General features: G+C 45.0%; 1 protein-coding gene across 1 annotated transcript in view; it reads right to left on the bottom strand.

Annotated features, from left to right (window-relative positions):
- Positions 1 to 3,335: 3,335 nt before the first annotated feature.
- Positions 3,336 to 20,679, bottom strand: part of LOC106577540 (mitogen-activated protein kinase kinase kinase 11) — a 31,928-nt gene continuing 14,584 nt past the window's right edge. The window contains exons 2-10 of the mRNA XM_014155656.2: positions 14,931 to 15,111; positions 12,345 to 12,493; positions 11,711 to 11,886; positions 9,727 to 9,973; positions 8,063 to 8,179; positions 6,446 to 6,617; positions 6,220 to 6,326; positions 5,107 to 5,830; positions 3,336 to 3,622 (exon numbers count right to left, since the gene is read on the bottom strand). Coding sequence (XP_014011131.2) covers positions 5,229 to 5,830; positions 6,220 to 6,326; positions 6,446 to 6,617; positions 8,063 to 8,179; positions 9,727 to 9,973; positions 11,711 to 11,886; positions 12,345 to 12,493; positions 14,931 to 15,111 — 1,751 coding nt within the window. The 3' untranslated portion in view covers positions 3,336 to 3,622; positions 5,107 to 5,228. The remainder of the gene's footprint in view (positions 3,623 to 5,106; positions 5,831 to 6,219; positions 6,327 to 6,445; positions 6,618 to 8,062; positions 8,180 to 9,726; positions 9,974 to 11,710; positions 11,887 to 12,344; positions 12,494 to 14,930; positions 15,112 to 20,679) is intronic.

Here is a 20,679-nt window from a genome sequence, read left to right on the forward strand (position 1 = left end):
TGGCATCCAAAATTAAGGGTTGATTCCACTGTATCGGTTTGTCTGATGGCTTGCCAAGATCAAAACACACTCCTCAAATGGATCACTCTGACTTTTGACCTAAGATGATAAAATATAGTCAAACTGATATAATCTACACGAGATCATCACACAACAGGATAGTGACTCTGCCCTTAGTAGGGCAAACATACAACAGTTAAGAGGGCCATAAAGTGAGCACAGTTTGGGTTCTCTGTGTACTACACTATAGCCTTTGAGGACATTGACGCATCCAACTGAGTGACAGCGTGGGATCTAAGGGAAATCAAAGTCTAAAGATAAGACCTTGAAGAACGGAGTCGGATATGAGGGCTAGGGCCTAGACTCTTGACGTGACCGACAGGCAGCAATACCTAAAACTCTTGCTACGATTGCGACCATCAGTCTCGGTTTCATCCCGTCGCTATGGGAATTGCAGGGGGTCGGCTGTAACTGCGACACAAATCCCCATAAATGGCGATGGGAGGATGTAGCGCCGGTCGACTTGTATGACGAGGTCATAGCGCAGGGGTCTTGTGTGGATTAGTATTGTAAGCAATAACACACCTGTCACTGCTTTAGACGACTGGGATGGGTTATGGAAAAGCCAGGGGGCCAGAGCCGAGGAGCTCTGTATTAATTTCCTGTTTACTGACAGTTTCTCCGTCCCGAAATGGCACTGTATTCCCTATATAGTGCACTACTTAAGTCCAGAGACCCTATAGGCTGTGGTCAAAAGAAGTGCACTACTTTTTTGATGCACAACATAGGTTTAGACCCTTGGGCTAGACCCTTAAGTCAGGGACATAAAAGGCGTATTTTGTGTTTTAAAGCCTTAAATCAAAGTGTCACAGGTTTACAAACCAACCTGTAAAGGGACGTTTTGAAATGCCAATATGTAATACTATGATGAATGTGAATACAACTAATGTTTGCAGATGCTCTTATAATCCAAAAGATGTAATATTCTTGCCCATTTCCTTGTCCTTTGGTGATGACTACATCACTACAGAGAGTTGCATTGGACTGTCTTTATAGACTCAGTATCGGTTTACCTCAACGCCGGTATCTGTTAACCTCAATTGAACCACAATTGAAATCCCATAGTGCATGTAACTGCTCCTGGAGTAAATGCTCACATTCTGTTCTTTATCTGATATGTAATAGCGAGGAAGACAGATAGGCCTCTTAAACAAATCTCAATAAGAATGGCCATCTGGATTAAACATGCTATGTCTCTAAGTAGTTATGTGCACGTCACATCGGGGGAGAGGTAGAGAGGGGAGGCACCTTATAGGTTGAGATGCAGCCCAGTCAGTAGTCTGTTAGCCAATGGCACGAGTCAAAAACAGACCCAATCTCTTTGGCTCAAGAGAAGAGCAGTTAGCCTGCCCTGAGAACAAGTGGGATATGAAATGATAGGTAAGGACTGGAGTTGTTCTCGACTATGTGACTTGACCCGGAAGTAAGAACTCTGGGCCCCTGGTCAGGTCACATGATCAGGAAATGATCTGACATCACATTGAAGGTGCCTCCTGCCATGGAATCCACTAAAACGCACAGTGCCACTTAAATCCCATTTCAGATCCCGACTCATTAAATACAAACTTTATGTTGGAGGAAAGTAATTAATTAGGCATATCTCCATGTTCATTAAATTAACCCTGTCTTTATCGCAACCCTAATTAAATATTATCACCCAGTTCGTCAGCACAGTTATTAAGACTAATCAGAAAGCTTGCCACGCGGGTCGATTCTCTTCCCCTAGAATGGACCAGACAATGTATTCCTATGACATGGCTTTTGTGGGGGGGGATCGCAACCCAATTTGTTTGCGGGCTATTATACTGTAGCGTACCTCCTAACATGCCAATTAGTCACTTCCTGGATTTAATCCAATCAGATTTACTGGACAGAACCAATCCTGGTACATAATACTGGAAAAATGTGAGGGGCTAGGGTAGGGAAGGGAGGGACATGTATAAAAATGTGGGCCGAAGCAGTCGCATTCTTTGGCACATGAACGGAATGTGCAGTGCTCCCCCTCGTCTTCTGATGCTTTGTCACCTGTCGACCTGCCAAATAAAATCAGTCGTATTCTGGGAATGTCGTCAGAATGTTACCTGCTTCCTAGTGGAATGACTGGGTCCTGGGTTTGTTTGGCTTTAATATGCAGATCATTTAGAAGGAATTTAGACGGATGATACAGCGTCTCTGTAGCTATTCTTGGAGTGCTCTCTCACGTTGACCCACCTAGTCTATTGCAAAGAGAGTCAAATGCTTGAGAGACAACTCTGCTTATAGAGGGTAAGACTTTCATCATCACATCTTGCAACTAGCATCACGTAGCTCCCAGTCCATTGCACATTTAAGCCAAATCATCGAAAATAGGTCCTGAAGTAGGTTCACCACTCAAGACAAGGATGCTTTCAGAGCTAGGGAGGATACAGACAGATAAAGCGAGCCACTGTTTCCAGACACTTCAAAAGTAGTGAGAGAAATGAGTGGGGGAGATAGGGAGGCGTCTGATTGAGTCTGGAGATGCTCACTGATCTGACTCTCCAGAGAGAACAAGAGAGAGGGAGCGAGAGAGAGGGAGTGGAGAGTAGAGAGAGAGAGGCATCCTTTGTTTGGAATAAAAGGCGTTGGTTCTTGTGCACAGGGCTCCCACTCCAACAATCCATTGTCACTGGGCTAGATGGCTAGCAGGATTAGCTTCCTGGTTGGTTTCTAAGGCAACATGGTGGACAAGTCAAAACCACTCCACTGTTTGGGCACCCCGGGGGGGGATAGGGGTAATGTGCATTTTTGTTTTGAAAAGGACTCCAAATCCTTCTCATTCCTAACCCAGGATATACACAGCCTGTAGTTTGTCCATTTAGGGTGCGGGTGGAGGGGGCATTCCTAAAAAAAAATGTCTGTAAAAACTCTTATGAGTCAAGCTCCGGCTCTCTTGGGGGGGTTGGAGTAGTGGTTGGGGGTTTAGTTTAGAAGCGATCGTCTCGGAGTTGCGTAGGGGACTTGAAGGGCTTGAGTCCTAGAGTCTTCCTTGGTCGCGTCTTCTCTTTGGTGACATCCAGGGGCTTGACCCCGCACGCAGCAGCCCAGCCCAGGTCGATGAGCGGTGAGTCGGCCGGGTTCAGGGGTGCCACCCGGAATGTGGGCAGGGTCGGGGACCCGTTGGTGGAGCAGGGCGCTGAGCGGGAGGTAGGAAACGGCGCAGAGAAGGGGTCAAAGGGCAACGGTGTGTCGGGCGTGATGCCTGACGATGGGTAGGCCCTCAGGGAGAACGGGTCACAGTCCGGGGAGGGGAAGGGGTCACAGTTGGTGAAGGGGTTAGTTGGTGAAGGCTGGTACCCCAGCAGGTGGCAGTCTGACCGCCGGGGCCCCTGGACAACACCATACCCCCCGGCCCCGGCTGAGATGAAGCTCCACGGGTCAATGCGGGGTCGGATGGGGGAGGGGCGTGGGCGTGGGACGACGTTGACCTCCAGGCGACGTGTTTTCGGGCTCCAGAGGCGAGGGTCAGGGAACAGGGAGAAGGGGACTGCAGAGGGCTTGTCTTCTGACTCCAGACTGTCCTGGCAAAGGGGGAGGTCTAAAACTGAGAGAGAGAGAGAGAGAGAGAGAGAGAGAGAGAGAGAGAGAGCGAGAGAGAGAGAGAGAGATGACAGAGATAATAAATATGTATATACCGTTTCACTAAAATGCATCAAATAAGTGTGCAGACATTTTCTTCTTAGTCTAACATTGCAGACTGACAAAAGCCCCACTTTCAGTTTATTTATTTATTTTTATTTAACTAGGCAAGTCAGTTAACAACAAATTCTTATTTACAATGACGGCCTACCCCGGCCTAACCCGGGCGATGGTGGTGCCAATTGTGCGCCGCCCTATGGGACTCCCAAACACGGCCGGGTTGTGATACAGCCTGGAATCGAACCAGGATGTGTAGTGACGCCTCCAGCACTGAGATGCAGGGCCTTAGACCGCCGCGCCACTCGGGAGCCCCGCGGTGGAGAGTAGATCCTAATGGGGCATTGAAGAAGCACTGAAGCGAGACGAGCTTGCGTGCAGACGATAGGGTTGAAAAGGTGAGGCGGAAACCCAAAGGTGTGGGTGCGGGTGTTCGATCTGAGACAGCTCTCTGGAGGTGCTAAGGAGTTCAGCTGACACGGAACCGCAATCAACAACTCCACGACGGAGAACCGACCAAACATCCCTTTCAGTCAACAAAAACAAATCCTCTGTCGTTAGCTCTCCAAGGCCGCCTCCCAAATGGCACCCTATTGCCTTTGGGCCCTGGTCAAAAGTATTGCACTATATAGGGAATAGGGTGCCATTTGGAACTTAACCTATTAAAACAAACAAAACAAAAAAAACACACACAAAAGCATAGAAACACAATCACTCAGGCATATTGAGTGGACCCATGAGATTGCAGTCAATTTGCTGCAGTCAGAGTTTTTTTTCTCTCCCCCAGTTCCAGTAATTTCATTTCTATGCTGCCAACAACTTTATAACAACCTGTGTGTTTTGTAAGTCAATATCAGAACAACAACAAAAAAATAAACATAACATATTCGGGCATACGGTAATAGCTTTGTTATTTGTTTTATGCACCTTTCACCTCCGCGTGCATGTCAGGAGTTGATGAGATGTTTGATTCTAGCTCTAAGATGAAAGTTATTAGCAGCACTACAAGCAGACGCAGGCTTGATGATCAGCTCAAGGCTGTTCCAAGACGGCATCCTCAGAGAGAACACTGTTGCGACTAGATATGAAGTTTGCATATCAAAACGGCACCGGAGGGCAACGCTTTAAAAACACCCCTTCGATTCGCTGTGAGAATCCATGACATTTACAGTGCTCCCGTTCCACCATCGGTAAATGACTGACTGGAAAAGTAACGGTCAGAGCTGAGCTGCGCTTACGTACATGTAAGCCTATGGATAAGATGTTAGTTTTTGTCGGGGGGGGTGGGGGGGGAGTTTGTGTGTGTGTGTGTGTGTATGTATTTCTGTACTTGCATCAATGTGTTGCTCGCATTGCATGCATTTGTATTTGTGCACGTGTGTTTACCCTCACCTAGTTGAGAGGCGGAGAGCAGGCTTTGGCTGGACCTCCTCCTCCTGTCCGCCCCGTGGCCCCAGGCGTCAGAGACAGGCGCCCCGTTGGTGTGGTGGGGGGAAGGGGCCCACTCTGCTGGGCTAACCTGACCCAGGACCTGGCTCTGCTGCTGGGGACTCCGGGCATGCCTGTCGCAGACCCACTCCCCTGGGCTGGCCTGTTCCTGGGTCTGGTGATGGAGGCTCCGGGCAGCCTGGGGGCTCTGGGGTGTCTGGGGGGGCCTGGGTGTGCCTGTGGCAGGCCCTTTCCCGGGGGTGAGGGGGAGGCGGCGTGAGGGGCAGGGGCTTCACCTCAGGGGCGTGCAGGGCACAGGGGAAGTCAAAGAGGGGCCGGGGTAGGGGCTCCGAGCTGGAGAAGGTTATAAGGTCATCCACCACAGGGGGGTCCGAGGAGGGGACTTTGGGGGCCGTGATGTTGACCTCCTGCAGGGAGTGGTGGTGGGGGTTAGTCCGGGGGGGCACCCTGGGGGGGATGTGGGGCACGTCCAGGTGTCGTCCCAGGGCCACGGAGGCCAGGAGAGAGCCTCCTCCCAGTAGGGCCCGGTGGGTGCTCCTCAGCAGGCCTCCCAGGGAGCGGTGCTCAGGCCTTGGGGAACCGGCCGGGGAACTCCCCTCCAGCCCCTCCTCGCTGCCCGAGTCCCCATGAGATAGAGAAGGCCTGGGGGGCTCCTTCACTGAGGAGCCTGGGGAGATGGAGAGAGAGAAGGGGCGAGAGATGGAGAGCGAGAGATAGCAATAAAATAAATATAAAATATATAATAATATAATTTAAACATTATGAGATTTTATTAGATGAAAGAGACAATGATATGATATTTCAAGAGGAAGAGGCAAGGACAAGAGAGCGAGAGGGATGGAGAGCGAGAGGGATGGAGAGCGAGAGGGATGGAGAGCGAGAGAGATTGAGAGCAATAGGGAAAGAGATGGTGGTAGCGAGAGGGAGAAAGCGAGGTAGGTCGGTCAGCTCATGAATACAGAATACTAATTTTGAATTTACAATCAGCTATGACCCACTTAGTTTGGCTAGAGGTGATGTGTTTGCATGTGAATATGGTAGTGGTGAAGAGCATACCGTTTTGGGCAGGCTGTGGCGTGGAGGGTCTGTACTCCTCAAAGTCATCCTTGGAGTCTCCGTTCTCATTGCTGTCCATATCCAGGAGCTTGGCTCTCATTGAAAGACTGGAATACACACACACAATGACTTCAAAACACACTAGTTCTGCTTTAGCTAATACGGTAAAAAAAAAAGGCCATATCTGGCCCTGTGTATGGAGGGGTGTGAGGGAGAGGGTTACTACCTGCTCTCCTGGGGGCTTAAGCGAAGGACTTTGGGGCTCTTGGGGCTCTTTGGGCTCTGGGGCCTCCAGTGAGGGCCCAGACGGTCCCCATTAGCCTGCTTGTTGTGTGGAGGGCCCTCCAGGGGCCACATAGAGCTCAGGCCAAACGCCCTGTTGTTCTCACTGGGGCTCACTGGAGAGGAGGAGGGATGGAGAGAGAGAGAGAGAGAGAGAGAGCATTCATAAACTAAAATAAACACTTACATGAACACACACAATACATTTCATTTCAAGACCCCCTCTGATACAAGCACCATGACATAAGCTGGTGACAGTGACACACAACAATCAAACAGAGTGGAACAACTGGGTCTTGTACAACACATTTCTCCAGCTGGGATACACGTGTGCCACCTTGCACCAGAACAGGTGATGTGCTCTGGGCTCAAACCAAGATTTCACATGTCACTGGAACAGTGTGGAACAGCGGAGGCAAGCACACGGGGAGAGAAAGGGGAGAGAGGGGGGGAGCGACGAAGAATGGGGGGGAACAAAGAGAGCAAAAACAGAAGTTAGACTCCACCTGGTGCTTGACACACTTACAGCAGACTTTCTAACCCCCATGGGGCTAGCGACACTAACTCTGTGTGAGCGTTACGCTAATGTTAAACAAACACCGCATGATTCTCAACAGCTCTCTCGGCGTCGGACTCGGAGACGCAAAGTGCTATCAACTTCGTGTCAGGCACGACATCTCTGAAATCTCTACGGAGCGATACTGTGAGAAGACGCTAGCAAGACGCTAAAGCGCTAACACAATTCTACCCATATGGCCCCCAGGATTCAGTGAGTCATCGTCTGCTTTGACATTGCTAGCACAGATGTTTGCTAAATAAGGAAATACATTTTAATGACAGCCGCACTCTCAAGCCGTGACAATTACCATTAAGCAGACACGCTATTACCGAGCCATGAATCCAACCCACTTTTTAAATGCATAAATGAATCAAACAGATGTTTTTTGAAACTGCTAAACCAATAAAATAATTCATATAAATTAAATTGTGCTCTTAAACTCAACCGCAGTGGTTAGGCCTATTTTATGGGGAATTTTGGGAAAACCCCTTTGTCTGATCCGACACAGCACATTCCTGTAGACGTGTGTGATCTATGGGGAGACCCCCCCCCCCACTAAGGGGAAACAGTCATTCGCGTTTGTCTTTAGCGCTGACTCCAGAACAGTGCTCTTACTCAAATGCAACACAGTCTCACTCAGACCAATTCATTCTGGCTGGTATCTAATACAGTAAAAAGGCATTTTATGTGGAACAGGACATGCATGTAAAAATGCTGACATTCTAACACATGGAGGAAGGACTCCCCTATCTGGTAGAAAGAGGACACTGCAGACATAGAACTGAAGGCTAAAGCAAATACGCTGCTGATCCCTTATTAAAACAAAGTCAGATAATATTTGGACTGGGACAGCCATTGTCCCAGTCGAGAGAGAAGGAGAGAGGGAAAGTAAGGGCTGAGTGATGTGAGCAAGAATGAGGTGTGTGTAAACAGACAATGTCTAGTGTGTGAACTGAGAGGGTGTGTGTATGTGTGGTGGAGAGAGAGAGAGACCACGCTCACGTTGGATTGCTCGGAAGCGTGGGCCGAAGGAGGGAGAGGCGCCGGAGCCCAGATCGGGAGAGTTGCGTCTCTTCTCCAGCCCTGGAGACGCCTGCACTGTGATCTTATGGATGAAGTCTGGAAGAGACATACACCAGATGTGAGAACAGGCCACACACACAGAAACACTGCGATCTTATGGATGAAGTCTGGAAGAGACATACACCAGATGTGAGAACAGGCCACACACACACAAACAATAAATAAATAACAATCCTGGGTCCTGTTCAGTAGAGAGAAAACATTTTGAAAACGGAGTAAACGGGGAGGTAGTACCGGATCTTGTGCAACAATAAGAACAGAGATTTATTTTACCGTTGTACAGCCTTTTGGTATGGTGTGCCCTACTGAACTCGACTCAGAATCGAACAGGCAAGGAACTAACATGTGCTTGTCTTTAGCAAAATTGTTTTTCTAGGTTCTCCTTGAAAATAATTTATGTGGTGGAGTGGGTGTCTGAACTTCTTTCTCATGTAATGCCATGAGAATACGGTAATTTGCGAGGCCACGCTAAACGAAAACATGAGACGCCTGAAGGATGTCTGTCCTAGCTTTGCGTAGCAGGATAATGCATCTTTGTGGGTGTGGAGGTGGAAATGCTGGGGGACGGGGACGATAGAGCAACAGAGAGAAAGACCAGCCAGGGGTGACAGGAAGCCCAGAGGCGTGGTTGGGTTGGCTCTATGTCCCTCTCATCAACCCCCCCATCAAATCACTACCCTGCAGCTGGGAAAGACCACAGCCTCCAAAACACACCTCACACAGACATATGCACACACTCGTATGCATAAACAAGTGTGCACACACACAGACTGAACATGCATACACGAGTTTACCCACACACAGACAGTACTCATGCACCCAGTAAGAGTCTGTGCGCATTTGGAAAGAGAGGGAGCGTGTCTGTATGAGAAACGCTGAGTGTGCCCGTATGACGGCAGGTGGCCTAGTGGTTAGAGGCGTTGGACTAGTAACCGGAAGGTTGCAAGATTGAATCCCCGAGCTGACAAGGTAAAAATCTGTCGTTCTGCCCTTGAACAAGGCAGTTAACCCACTGTTCCCCAGTAGGCCGTCATTGTAAATAAGAATTTGTTCCTAACTGACTTGCCTAGTTAAATAAAAGGGGAAAAATCTAATAAAAATGACGCATGACGAGTGCGCAGCATGAGAGAGAGAGTGTGGGTTTGTTTCTATGATGAGTTTCTTATCAGTAGACAATGGGAGTAGTCTACAGGAGAAAGTGACCCTATAGTAGCTTATGGCCTTACTAAAACAACACTAGTTCTACCTACTATTTTAGAACGTACTGTTTAGTGAAAACCTATGCAGTTAGCAACGAATATCAACGGGTATTTGGACGTTGTAAGATATGATGGTACAGTACGTGATACTTCCGCACACTCGGTAGTGAAGTCGTGAATTGGTGTGAGGTGAGCTGAGGTGAACTAAGTACAGTGATAAGTACCGTAGCTACCATCTCGGCCAGGTCTCAATGGATTTCAAAATGGCGACTGATTGACTGATTTCCTACTCTGCCGATCTGGCTCACAGACTATCCAACCAACTGACCAATATTTCCTATTTCAAGACATCCCAAGCAAGTCACCCCCCCCTCGTCCCCTCACCTTGGGGCATGCTGATCTTCTCTCCGTTCTTGCTGCCCTTGAGCTTGTGCTTCTTGAAGGTTCCCTTCCTCTTCTTGACGTTGGGCTTCTCCTGGTTGTTCATGTGCAGGATGAGGAGACTGAGCTCCCTCTCGAACACATCCTGCTCCCACTGGGCCAGCTGCTGCTCCCTCTGCCTCAGGAACTCCTCGTGGGACTTCTGCTCCACCGCCGCGCGCTTCAGCTCCTCCTCACGACAACGCAGCTCCTGGAGACGGGGGAGATTTCTGTTGTAGTTACTGCTGTTATTACGGTGTTGTTATCGTTTATAACAAACACGTAAAACAATACAATTTGTGTTTTTTAACACAAACACACACACTCATACACTCATACATAGTGCCTTCAGAAAGTTCATACCCCTTGACTTATTCCACATTTTGTTGCGTTACAGCCTGAATTCAAAATGGATTAAAAAAAGTTTCTCACCCATCTACACACAATACCCCATAATGACAAAGTGAAAACATGGTATTAGAAATGTTTGCAAATTTACTACAAATTAAATACAGAAGTATCTGTATTCCCACCTGAGTAAATACTTTGTAGAAGCACCTTTGGCGGCCATTACGGCAGTGAGTTTTTTGAGGGAAAGTCTAAGAGCTTTGCACACCTGGATTGTACAAAATTCTTCAAACTCTGTGAAGTTGACTGTTAATCATTGCTAGAGAGCCGTTTTCAAGTCTTGCCGTAGATTTTGAAGCTGATTTAAGTCAAAACTGTAACGAGGACACTTAGGAACATTCAATGTTATCTTGGTAAGCAACTCCAGTGTAGATTTGGCCTTCTGTTTTAGGTTACTGTCCTGCTTAAAAGGTGAATTCGTCTCCCAGTGTCTGTTGGAAAGCAGACAACCAGGTTTTCCTATTAGATTTTGCCTTTGCTTATAGCTTTATTTTGTTTATTTTTATCCCCGAAAAACTCCCTCATTCTTGCCGATGACAGGCATACCCATAACATGATGCAGCCACCACCATGCTTGAAAATATGAAGAGTTGTACTCAGTGATATGTTAGATTTGCATAACCCAAACATAACGCTTTGTATTCAGGACAAAAAGTAAAATTTCTTTGCCAATTTTCTTTTTTACAGTATTACTTAAGTGCCTTGTTGCGAACAGGATGCACGTTTTGGAATATTTGTATTCTGTACAGGCTTCTTCTTTTCAATCTGTCATGTAGGTTAGTATTGTGGAGTAACTACAATGTTGTTGATCCATCCTCAGTTCTTGTATCACAACCTTTAAACTCTAACTGTTTTATTAAAATCACCATTGGCCTCATGGTGAAATCCCTGAGCAGTTTCCTCCCTCTCCAGCAACTGAGCTAGGAAGGAGGACACCTGTATCTTTGTCGTGACTGGGTGTATTGATAGACCATCTAAAGCCTAATTAATAACTTCACCATGCTCAAAAACGGATATTCAATGTATTTTTTCTTTTTTTACCCACCTACCAAATCAGTGCCCTTCTTTGTGAGGCATTGAAAAACCTCCCTGGTCTTTGTGGTTGAACGTTACAGATAATGTGTGGGCTAGAGAGTTAAGGTAGTCATTCAAAAATCATGCTAACCACTATTATTGAACACAGAATGAGTCCATGCAACTTATGGGATTTCTTAAGCACATATTTACTCCTGAACTTATTTAGCCTTGCAATAACAACGGGGTTGAATACTTATTGACTCAAGACGTTTGAGTTTTACATTTTTTATTCCACTTTGACATTATGGGGTATTGTGTGTAGATCAGTGACACAAAATCTCAATTGAATCCATTTCAAATTCAGGCTGTAACAAAGTGTGGGAAAAGTAAAGGGGTGCTCCATTTACGCGCATCTATAACAAGCACACTCACACTTCTCCATTTCTATTTCAAAAAACGCATACACAATAACCATACAGTCAGTCTCCCGGCGTCCCTCTAAAAGACACCCGTTTCCCCTCACCTTCTCCTTGGCCCTGAGCTCATCAAACATGTCCTGGATCTCCAGTTTCCAGTCCTCCTGTAGGGAATGAAAGGAGTCCTGAGGCATCTCCTCCACCACCTGCCTCTCCAAAGCCGTCAGCTGAACCAAGATGGAGGCAAAGTTGGGCCTGTGGTGTGGGTCCTGATCCCAGCACTCTGTGAAGGCAGACACATTGAGTTAAGACAAATTATAATAACATGCATATTACAGTTACTCCACTACCAAAGCATACATAACCCTGCAAGTTCAGGACATGACACAATTCATGCACAAACAAATCTACAACTTAAAGCGCATTATGGCATAATTTGGCCAGGCGTTGTCAAGGCCGTTTACACGACTGATGACCAAATTATTTCTTTAGTGCCTTTCACAAATCTAACTATCACCAACACAGCAAACCAACAACAACCTCAAACTAACAACATCCTTGAACAGCAGCCTCAATGTATTGCACAACCTAACCAGTAGCTCGGAATGTTTTTCCTGTGCGTGACCAAATCAAACATTTTACGCAACATTATTTTTTAAATTCAGCCTCCAGGTTTGAGGAAATGGAGACAGAGAGAGAATTATGGTTACACCAAATTGAAAACACAAAAGGGACTCTTACCTGCCATGAGCATGGCAAAGGGTTCTGGGCAGGTGGAGGGGATGGGGAGGGTGAGTTTGTTAACGGCCACTCCGTAGGCCACAGCCAAACCATCTATCCCCCTGTAGGGAACCTCTCCTGTCAGCAACTCCCACAGAAGAACACCATAGCTGGGGAGGAGAGAGGGGGAGAGGAGCCATCAATGGAAGGTTAGGGAAGATTCTCTAACCAGTCCCTGGTCCTTCTGGTATTGATCACATCCGATTCAATTAGTCAAATAATCATGAAGCCATTGATTGACAAGCTGAATCAGGTGTGCCAGTGTTGGAAACAAATATGTGGAATGGCTGGGGAGCCCCAAGAACTAGTTTGATGCTATACATACAGTACATTCATGACACATACATAAAACACACATACAGTGCATGCAAATGATATCAACAGCTGAAGTGGAGGGATGGCAACTATGCTATACATTATTATTATAATCATTTATGTATTTATTATATGCAATAATGACAGTCATGGAAGTGCATTATGCTTCTCTGAAACATGCATAAAGACAAAAATAGGGAATAAAGCAATACCTATTGCTTACTACAACAAAGACATATTATATATAATATATATATATGATACAAACACAGGACTGTGCCGATCCTCAAAGAGTGGCAAAGTACTTGAAAGTGTGGGAGATCCAAGGTCAGAGACCTGGCCAGGATAACAACCTCTCCCTCAACGTGATCAAGACAAAGGAGATGATTGTGGACTACAGGAAAAGGAGGACCGAGCACGCCCCCTTTCTTATCGACGGGGCTGTAGTGGAGCAGGTTGAGAGCTTTAAGTTTGTTGGTGCCCACATCAACGAACTATCATGGTCCAAACACACCAAGATATTCGTGAAGAGGGCACGACAACACCTATTTCCCCCTGAGGAGACTGAAAATATTTGGCTTGGGTCCTCAGACCCTCAAAAAGTTCTACAGCTGCACCATCGAGAGCATCCTGACTGGTTGCATCACCTCCTGGTATAGCAACTGCTCGGCCTCCGACCGCAAGACACTACAGAGGGTAGTGCGTACTGCCCAGTACATCGCTGGGGCCAAGCTTTCTGCCATCCAGGACCTCTATACCAGGCGGTGTCAAAGGAAGACCCTAAAAATTGCCAAAGACTCCAGCCACCCTAGTCATAGACTGTTCCCTCTGCTACCGCATGGCAAGCGGTACCAGAGCGCCAAGTCTAGGTCCAAAAAGGCTTCTTAACAGCTTCTAACCCCAAGTCATAACACTCCTGAACAGCTAATCAAATGGCTACCTGGACCATTTGTATTGTCCCCCCCCCATTTTCATGCTGCTGTTTCTCTATTTATCATTTATGCATTGTCACTTTACCTCTACCTACATGTACATATTACCTCAATTACCTGGACTAACCAGTCCCCCGCACGTTGACTCTGAACCGGTACCCCCTGTATATAACCTTGCTATTATTTTATTGTTGCTCTTTAATTATTTGTTACTTTATTTTCTTTTTTTACATTTTTTTTTACTTCAGTTTATTCTAGTAAATAGTTTAACATTTATTTTTCTTAAATCTGTATTGTTGGTTAAGGGCTTGTAGGTAAGAACTTCACTGTAAGGTCTAACTTTTATTCGGCGCATGTGACATAAAATTTGATTTGATTCAAATTCACAGTTCCACACACACTCTCTTCTGAAAGCGCTGTAGGCTGTCTTGTATGTGGGGAGTGTAGCCGGCAGCGTTTAATATAGTCCTTTAATTACTCTGCTGCTCTGTTTTTGCCAGCATCGGAAATCTACAGCTTTATGAAGAAGTGAAGGGCTACAGCATGTCCAGATCGCACCCTATTTCCTAAATAGTGCACTATAAAAAGGACATAGGGAGCCATTTTGGGACACAGCTAACGGAGATTGATAAAGGAGAACAGAAGAGGTCAATATTGGCCCTCATTTTCATACCAGGTTCATAACACCCTCTCATTAACATGTGCAAAGGAAAACAGAAAAGGCTAGTTTGGGAATAGTGAAGTGTCTCAGGAGAGCATGTGAAAGAGATGTGTGTGTTGGGTGCACAGTGTGCTATTTTGGATACACATCCTGTGTGTGGTCACACACACACACGATAGTGCAAGAGCACTAATACACCCCCCCCCACACACACACACACACACACACTTGTGGTCAGGTCTGCTGTGTGGCCTACCTCACTCTCTCTCTCTCTAGCTCCATGCAGGGGGACAATAGGACAGTGTGCCTGACATGTCTCACACAAAGCACAGAGCAGGCTTTGAAGTGCTGCTGCTATCACATGGCTGTACCCCTCCTGCAACCCATCCCTATTATATCACTGTCAGAGAAGGCGGAAGGGGGGACAAGTTCCCAAATACCTGGCTCATAAATAGTCTCATCATACATCTTTATTTTTAATTCCATTATTATTTTAGCAGGGATGTTGGCCTCTCTCAGCAGGGAAGTTGGCATCTCACAGCAGGGAAGTTGGCATCTCTCATCATCATGTACTGCTGTACTGCACTGCTCCATCCCCCCCACACACACACGCAAACACACACCTACAAGCCCCCTTACCTCCAGACGTCGCTGCCCTTGGAGAAGGTGGAGGACTTGATGACCTCCGGCGCCATCCAGGCGTAAGTGCCCGCCGTGCTCATCTTGGTGGTGTTGTGCCACTCCCGCGCCAGGCCAAAGTCTGTGATCTTCAGGGTTATCCCTTCCATACAATCATTCTCCATAGGCTGGGCCAGGAGGACTGGGGGGGGGGGGAAGAGAGAGAGAGAGAGGCTTTGATTGAGACGTCCTCCTTTAAAAACGCTTACATTTTAGAGACGTAGCAGATGATCTGAGCCAGCGCAACTTACAGTTAGTGCGTTCGACTTAAGGTTCCAAGGTACGACAACCACAGGTGGCAGTCATAGTAAAGTAAAGCCTTTCGGTAATAAAGCAACTGTCAGCAGAATCAGTGCTACTAGGAAAAGACAAGCAAAACCTAAATAATATTTACACTCATCCCGACCGTATAAAGCAAGGTGGGTGTGAAGGCAAGGAAGAAATAAAAAGATTTCTTCAACACTCTTATTAAACTATTAAATGCATGGAGTAATTATAATGCAATTAAATGCATCATTGCAAAAGGGGATTTAACGCTTTTCATAACTAAGTATTAAGCCACTTCGTGACCCACACACACACACACACACACACACACGCACACACACACGTCTTTCACATCCTCTTCCCTTTATTCTTTTAGATCAGCGAGATCAGACTTAGAAGAAAGAAGAAACGGACAGTGATAAGACCTTCTGTATCTATACATTAACATCCTCTCTATAACCTCCAGACTGATAAGACCTTCTGTATCTATACATTAACATCCTCTCTATAACCTCCAGACTGATAAGACCTTCTGTATCTATACATTAACATCCTCTCTATAACCTCCAGACTGATAAGACCTTCTGTATCTATACATTAACATCCTCTCTATAACCTCCAGACTGATAAGACCTTCTGTATCTATACATTAACATCCTCTATAACCTCCAGACTGATAAGACCTTCTGTATCTATACATTAACATCCTCTATAACCTCCAGACTGATAAGACCTTCTGTATCTATACATTAACATCCCCTCTATAACCTCCAGACTGATAAGACCTTCTGTATCTATACATTAACATCCCCTCTATAACCTCCAGACTGATAAGACCTTCTGTATCTATACATTAACATCCTCTATAACCTCCAGACTGATAAGACCTTCTGTATCTATACATTAACATCCCCTCTATAACCTCCAGACTGATAAGACCTTCTGTATCTATACATTAACATCCCCCCTCTATAACCTCCAGACTGATAAGACCTTCTGTATCTATACATTAACATCCTCTATAACCTCCAGACTGATAAGACCTTCTGTATCTATACATTAACATCCTCTCTATAACCTCCAGACTGATAAGACCTTCTGTATTTATACATTAACATCCTCTATAACCTCCAGACTGATAAGACCTTCTGTATCTATACATTAACATCCCCTCTATAACCTCCAGACTGATAAGACCTTCTGTATCTATACATTAACATCCCCTCTATAACCTCCAGACTGATAAGACCTTCTGTATCTATACATTAACATCCTCTCTATAACCTCCAGACTGATAAGACCTTCTGTATCTATACATTAACATCCTCTCTATAACCTCCAGACTGATAAGACCTTCTGTATCTATACATTAACATCCTCTATAACCTCCAGACTGATAAGACCTTCTGTATCTATACATTAACATCCTCTATAACCTCCAGACTGATAAGACCTTCTGTATCTATACATTAACATCCCCTCTATAACCTCCAGACTGATAAGACCTTCTGTATCTATACATTAACATCCCCTCTATAACCTCCAGACTGATAAGACCTTCTGTATCTATACATTAACATCCTCTATAACCTCCAGACTGATAAGACCTTCTGTATCTATACATTAACATCCCCCCTCTATAACCTCCAGACTGATAAGACCTTCTGTATCTATACATTAACATCCCCCCTCTATAACCTCCAGACTGATAAGACCTTCTGTATCTATACATTAACATCCTCTATAACCTCCAGACTGATAAGACCTTCTGTATCTATACATTAACATCCTCTATAACCTCCAGACTGATAAGACCTTCTGTATCTATACATTAACATCCCCTCTATAACCTCCAGACTGATAAGACCTTCTGTATCTATACATTAACATCCCCTCTATAACCTCCAGACTGATAAGACCTTCTGTATCTATACATTAACATCCTCTATAACCTCCAGACTGATAAGACCTTCTGTATCTATACATTAACATCCCCTCTATAACCTCCAGACTGATAAGACCTTCTGTATCTATACATTAACATCCCCCCTCTATAACCTCCAGACTGATAAGACCTTCTGTATCTATACATTAACATCCTCTCTATAACCTCCAGACTGATAAGACCTTCTGTATTTATACATTAACATCCTCTATAACCTCCAGACTGATAAGACCTTCTGTATCTATACATTAACATCCCCTCTATAACCTCCAGACTGATAAGACCTTCTGTATCTATACATTAACATCCCCTCTATAACCTCCAGACTGATAAGACCTTCTGTATCTATACATTAACATCCTCTATAACCTCCAGACTGATAAGACCTTCTGTATCTATACATTAACATCCTCTATAACCTCCAGACTGATAAGACCTTCTGTATCTATACATTAACATCCTCTATAACCTCCAGACTGATAAGACCTTCTGTATCTATACATTAACATCCCCTCTATAACCTCCAGACTGATAAGACCTTCTGTATCTATACATTAACATCCTCTATAACCTCCAGACTGATAAGATCTTCTGTATCTATACATTAACATCCCCTCTATAACCTGAAGACTGATAAGACCTTCTGTATCTATACATTAACATCCCCCCTCTATAACCTCCAGACTGATAAGACCTTCTGTATCTATACATTAACATCCCCCCTCTATAACCTCCAGACTGATAAGACCTTCTGTATCTATACATTAACATCCTCTCTATAACCTCCAGACTGATAAGACCTTCTGTATCTATACATTAACATCCTCTATAACCTCCAGACTGATAAGACCTTCTGTATCTATACATTAACATCCTCTATAACCTCCAGACTGATAAGACCTTCTGTATCTATACATTAACATCCTCTCTATAACCTCCAGACTGATAAGACCTTCTGTATCTATACATTAACATCCCCCCTCTATAACCTCCAGACTGATAAGACCTTCTGTATATATACATTAACATCCTCTCTATAACCTCCAGACTGATAAGACCTTCTGTATCTATACATTAACATCCTCTCTATAACCTCCAGACTGATAAGACCTTCTGTATCTATACATTAACATCCTCTCGATAACCTCCAGACTGATAAGACCTTCTGTATCTATACATTAACATCCTCTATAACCTCCAGACTGATAAGACCTTCTGTATCTATACATTAACATCCTCTATAACCTCCAGACTGATAAGACCTTCTGTATCTATACATTAACATCCTCTATAACCTCCAGACTGATAAGACCTTCTGTATCTATACATTAACATCCTCTCTATAACCTCCAGACTGATAAGACCTTCTGTATCTATACATTAACATCCCCTCTATAACCTCCAGACTGATAAGACCTTCTGTATCTATACATTAACATCCCCCCTCTATAACCTCCAGACTGATAAGACCTTCTGTATATATACATTAACATCCTCTCTATAACCTCCAGACTGATAAGACCTTCTGTATCTATACATTAACATCCTCTCTATAACCTCCAGACTGATAAGACCTTCTGTATATATACATTAACATCCTCTCTATAACCTCCAGACTGATAAGACCTTCTGTATCTATACATTAACATCCTCTCTATAACCTCCAGACTGATAAGACCTTCTGTATCTATACATTAACATCCTCTCTATAACCTCCAGACTGATAAGACCTTCTGTATCTATACATTAACATCCTCTCTATAACCTCCAGACTGATAAGACCTTCTGTATCTATACATTAACATCCCCTCTAACCTCCAGACTGATAAGACCTTCTGTATCTATACATTAACATCGCCTCTATAACCTCCAGACTGATAAGACCTTCTGTATCTATACATTAAGATCCTCTCTATAACCTCCAGACTGATAAGACCTTCTGTATCTATACATTAACATCCTCTCTATAACCTCCAGATGAGACAAGGGGCACATATCATCATCATTGACATCTAGAATGATACACTCTGGAATAGAACTGAGCTAATGGAATACAGAGGCACATTCATTTTATTTCCTGATATTCATCTTCTCTGCCCGTTGTACCTGCACGTCTTCATGTGATGGTTAGCTATGCTATGCACGGTCAACACATGCTAGGCACAATCAACCTGCATTGGAGAGGCCTTCATTAGCCTATTCCGCCTCAGCATGCAAACCTGAGGTCACGCATCCTCCCTCCTCTCGCGTGTGAGGTGAAAAGAGGCTGACGCTCTGGAAATGCGCCTTAGAATGACACGCATGTGTTAGGATGGGTCTATGCCCTCCCCTTTGGCAGCCCAAATGGGTAACCTCAGGGTGAGAGACGGGCAGCCAACGTCCAGCGAGAAAGACAGAGAGTTGGAATTATGGAATCTTTTTTTTTTTTAAATAGGGAAGTAAGCCTTCTGCTATTTCCAGACACTTTCTGTTTTTTTCAGTGTATAAGTGCATGTTTTCTTTCTGTCTGTCATCTCTTGCCTTCTCCCTCTGTCTCGGGCCTCTCTCTCTCTCACACACACAAACGCACACGCTATAGTCTCTGGCTCCCTCCCTCTGCACACATCCTGTGCTCTGCCTGGCAGGCCAGCCGCTGCGCTGTGTTTGACGTCACAAAGGAATGCATCACAAGAGTGTGGGGTGGGGGGGTATTGTGAAAAGGCTCAGCTCTCACAATGAACCTCTGGCACCATCACTTCACACTGTGCTAGCTCTGCCACACACACGCACAGATTTCGACAACTAGAAAGACAGAGAGAGAACAGTGGACACATGTTCACACATGGGAACACACCCACAGTGTCAATTAAACATACGTACTGTACACACAGAGATACCATAGGAACACACCCACAGTGTCAATTAAACATACGTACTGTACACACAGAGATACCATAGGAACACACCCACAGTGTCAATTAAACATACGTACTGTACACACAGAGATACCATAGGCGTATCTAAAAGCACAGACACAGTTATGGGAGCTGTGTTCAATGTGAACAGATGCGCCACAGATCCATGGCATGAAATTGTGGGATGAGAACCAGACAAATGCCCTCCATCCCTTTGCCTCTCTGTATTGTCTTTCTGAGAATCAACCGTTTTTGTCATTTATGTGCGTCATGGACTTCCTGTTCTTCATAGGATTTCCACTAAACTACTATTCTAAGACAATGGGTTTATCAGGCAACTAAATTAAAAACAACCCAAACTGGATGGATCAACTTTTCATTGGCAAGTCCTCCTTGTAGCAGAAATGTAAACAACAATAAAACAAGTCTCCATTCATTCCATCCTCTTGTTGTTTTCCTTTAGTATACAGCCCCTAGAGGGGATAAATATTTACCACACTAATCTATTGTACTCTCTTCAATGAAACTTAACTAGTTGTCAGTCAACTAGTGTTGAGCACATTTCAAAACAAGCTAGCGTCCCAAACAGCAACCTATTTCTTAC

The sequence above is a fragment of the Salmo salar genome, chromosome ssa18, assembly GCF_905237065.1.
Source record: "Salmo salar chromosome ssa18, Ssal_v3.1, whole genome shotgun sequence".
In the NCBI taxonomy this organism is placed as follows: domain Eukaryota; kingdom Metazoa; phylum Chordata; class Actinopteri; order Salmoniformes; family Salmonidae; genus Salmo; species Salmo salar.